General features: G+C 48.2%; 1 protein-coding gene and 1 long non-coding RNA gene across 12 annotated transcripts in view; one reads left to right on the forward strand and one right to left on the reverse strand.

The window, feature by feature from the left end:
- The window catches only part of LOC135111659 (serine/arginine repetitive matrix protein 1-like), a 102,623-nt gene that overhangs the window by 25,007 nt on the left and 75,116 nt on the right, over window positions 1-2,500 (reverse strand). For all 9 annotated transcript variants that reach the window (XM_064025204.1, XM_064025200.1, XM_064025201.1 and 6 more), the window contains one exon: window positions 1,352-1,645. In XM_064025204.1, coding sequence (XP_063881274.1) covers window positions 1,352-1,609 — 258 coding nt within the window. In that variant the 5' untranslated portion in view covers window positions 1,610-1,645. The remainder of the gene's footprint in view (window positions 1-1,351; window positions 1,646-2,500) is intronic.
- Window positions 1-2,500, forward strand: part of LOC135111665 (uncharacterized) — a 72,861-nt gene that overhangs the window by 4,897 nt on the left and 65,464 nt on the right. The window lies entirely within an intron of this gene.

Raw genomic sequence — 2,500 nt, forward strand, 5'->3', positions numbered from 1 at the left:
AGAAAGGAGAGGGATGGGAGATGGGGATAAGAGTAGGAAGGGGGGAGAGGGGAGGGGAAGAGAGGGAGGGGAGAGGAAGGGAGGGGAGGGGAAGAGAGGGGAGGGGAGGGGAAGGGAGGGAAGGGAAACTTTACTTTCATTAACTTTTAAAATTTTTTTGTTATCACGACTTTTTTTGTCTTCTTTTTTTGGGATCTTAAATTCTCTCTCTCTCTCTCTCTCTCTCTCTCTCTCTCTCTCTCTCTCTCTCTCTCTCTCTCTCTCTCTCTCTCTCTCTCTCTCTCTCTCTCTCTCTCTCTCTCTCTCTCTCTCTCTCTCTCTCTCTCATATGCGTTTTAGTTTCACGCATTAACGAAAAAAAGAAAACATCGTGGAAAAGATTAATAGGAAAAGAAAACGGCGGTGAAGATTGATTATTCTGAGCTTCGAAATAGGAAAAAAGAAGAAAAAAAGCGAGGGAATGAAAATTATCTGAGCAAAACAAACAGAAAGTGAAGACAGGAATTTTTGTCGCCTGCTGAAAAAGGAGGAGAGGAGGAGGAGGAGGAGGAGGAGGAGGAGGAGGAGGAGGAGGAATAAAAAGTGGAAGAAGAAATGAAAGTTATCTTTGTTACGTGAAGAAATTTTGAGGGAAAAATGTCCATAGCGCACCGAGAAGAGGAGGAGGAGGAGGAGGAGGAGGAGAAGGAGGAGGAGGAAGAGGAGGAGAAGGAGGAAGAGGAGGGCCACTCACCCTTCTCCTCTCCCTTTCACTCCATCAGGTATTCTCCCTCACCTCCTGCCTGACCTCCCTTCCTCTTTCCTTCCATTCTCCTTTCCCTTCTCCCTCCCTCAGCCTCCATTCCTTCCTCCCCCTTCAAATATTTCCTTCTTTTTCTTCTTTCCCTTCTTTTTCTTCTTCCTTCTTCATTTCTCCTTTTCATCAGTTTTTCTTGTCTCCTCTTCTTCTTCCCCATTCTTGCCCATTCATCTTTACTTCCCTCATTCTTCACCTCAAGTTTTCCCTTTTTTTCTTCGTTTTTCTCCTTCATTTCTATATATGTCTTATCTATTAGTTCCTCTCTTCTTTACTCACTGTCTTTCACATTCTCCTTCAAATAAATCCAGATCTTTGAAGTATACCTCCTCTTGTATCCTCTTCCTGGTCTCCTCCTCCTCCTCCTCCTCCTCCTCTTCTTAATCCTCTTGCTGGTCTTCATATTCCTCCTCCTCCTCCTTCAGGCACCCACTAAGACCCTTCAGGAAACGATGTATCATAGCTGTCAAAATCTATCACACTAATACCTTCTCCTCCTCCTCCTCCTCCTCCTCCTCCTCCTCCTCCTCCTCCTCCTCCTGCAGCAGTACTCACCCTCAGGCCCTGCAGGAAGGCCTCAGACCCAGGCTCAACGTGGGAGATGAAGAAGCCTGTGCCGTGTTCCTTGCCGCCCCTCAGACTGAACCCATATGTTTCACCCTTCCGCCGCACCAGCCGCACCGCCCGCACGCGCCCGCCGCCCGCCACGCTGGAGGAGCATGAGGAGGTGGAGCCCAGCGGGGTCTTGGGTCTGAAGGGCGGGCCGTGGGCTGCCTCTAAGGGCGCCGCGGCTGTAGGTCCCCCGTCACGCATGTCTCCCGGAGGTGTGCGGCGTTCGGTTCACACCATCTGCAAGGGACAGGAGGAGAGGGTCAATTTGTGTCCCTAGAAGCCTCGTTTAGATTGTTATTGAGAGAGAAGAGCAGGTGTGTAGCTGGAAGGGGTAGAAGGATAGGGTCAGTGAGAGAGTGAGAGGGTCAGTTTTTCACGTCTTTAGAAATCCAGGTTATAATGTAACTATTAGAGAATATTAGGGCATGAGGTCACTCCATCTGGAAGGGACATGAGAGGGTCAGTTTGTCATGGCATAGAAACTTTGGTCGTAATGCTGCTGAGAGAGAATAAAAGGTCGCTAACTCACTCCATTGGAAGGCACGGGGGAGGGCCAGTTTGTCATGTCCTTCTCTGCCCCGCACCTCCACTACATTCAAAAGGCTCTACTTGAAGTTACACGTATTTTAAATGGTGTTTTTATGATAGTGGTGACAGATTAACAAGATTTCTGCACTATTAACTAGAAAAAAAACACCATTGAGAACCCAGCTGATGATGTTTGTGGCCTTTGAAAATAGTGGAGAGAGAGAGAGAGAGAGGGGGCAAAACGTTTCTGAACACGGGCCACTGAGCTACCGTCAAGCAGGTCACATCACTATGAGCATGAAGACAGGTCACACCATCTCCGAGACACAATGAAGAAGTCACTGTCTCCTATGCTCTCAGGAAACAAAGGTCACGATTGTTAAAAGTTGCAGTAGAGGTCACAGTAAACTACAGCAGTCAATACAGGTACAGGTCACGAAGCGAGGGTCGTTTAGCACAAGAGTCGTTCTCAGCAGCTTAAGCACGTATCGTAGGTCATGGCTGTGCCGCTGACATGACCCGACACGTTGAGGGGAAAATGAAAATAAACGTTGTGGGGAAAAA

This window comes from Scylla paramamosain, chromosome 22, assembly GCF_035594125.1.
Source record: "Scylla paramamosain isolate STU-SP2022 chromosome 22, ASM3559412v1, whole genome shotgun sequence".
NCBI classification, from domain to species: domain Eukaryota; kingdom Metazoa; phylum Arthropoda; class Malacostraca; order Decapoda; family Portunidae; genus Scylla; species Scylla paramamosain.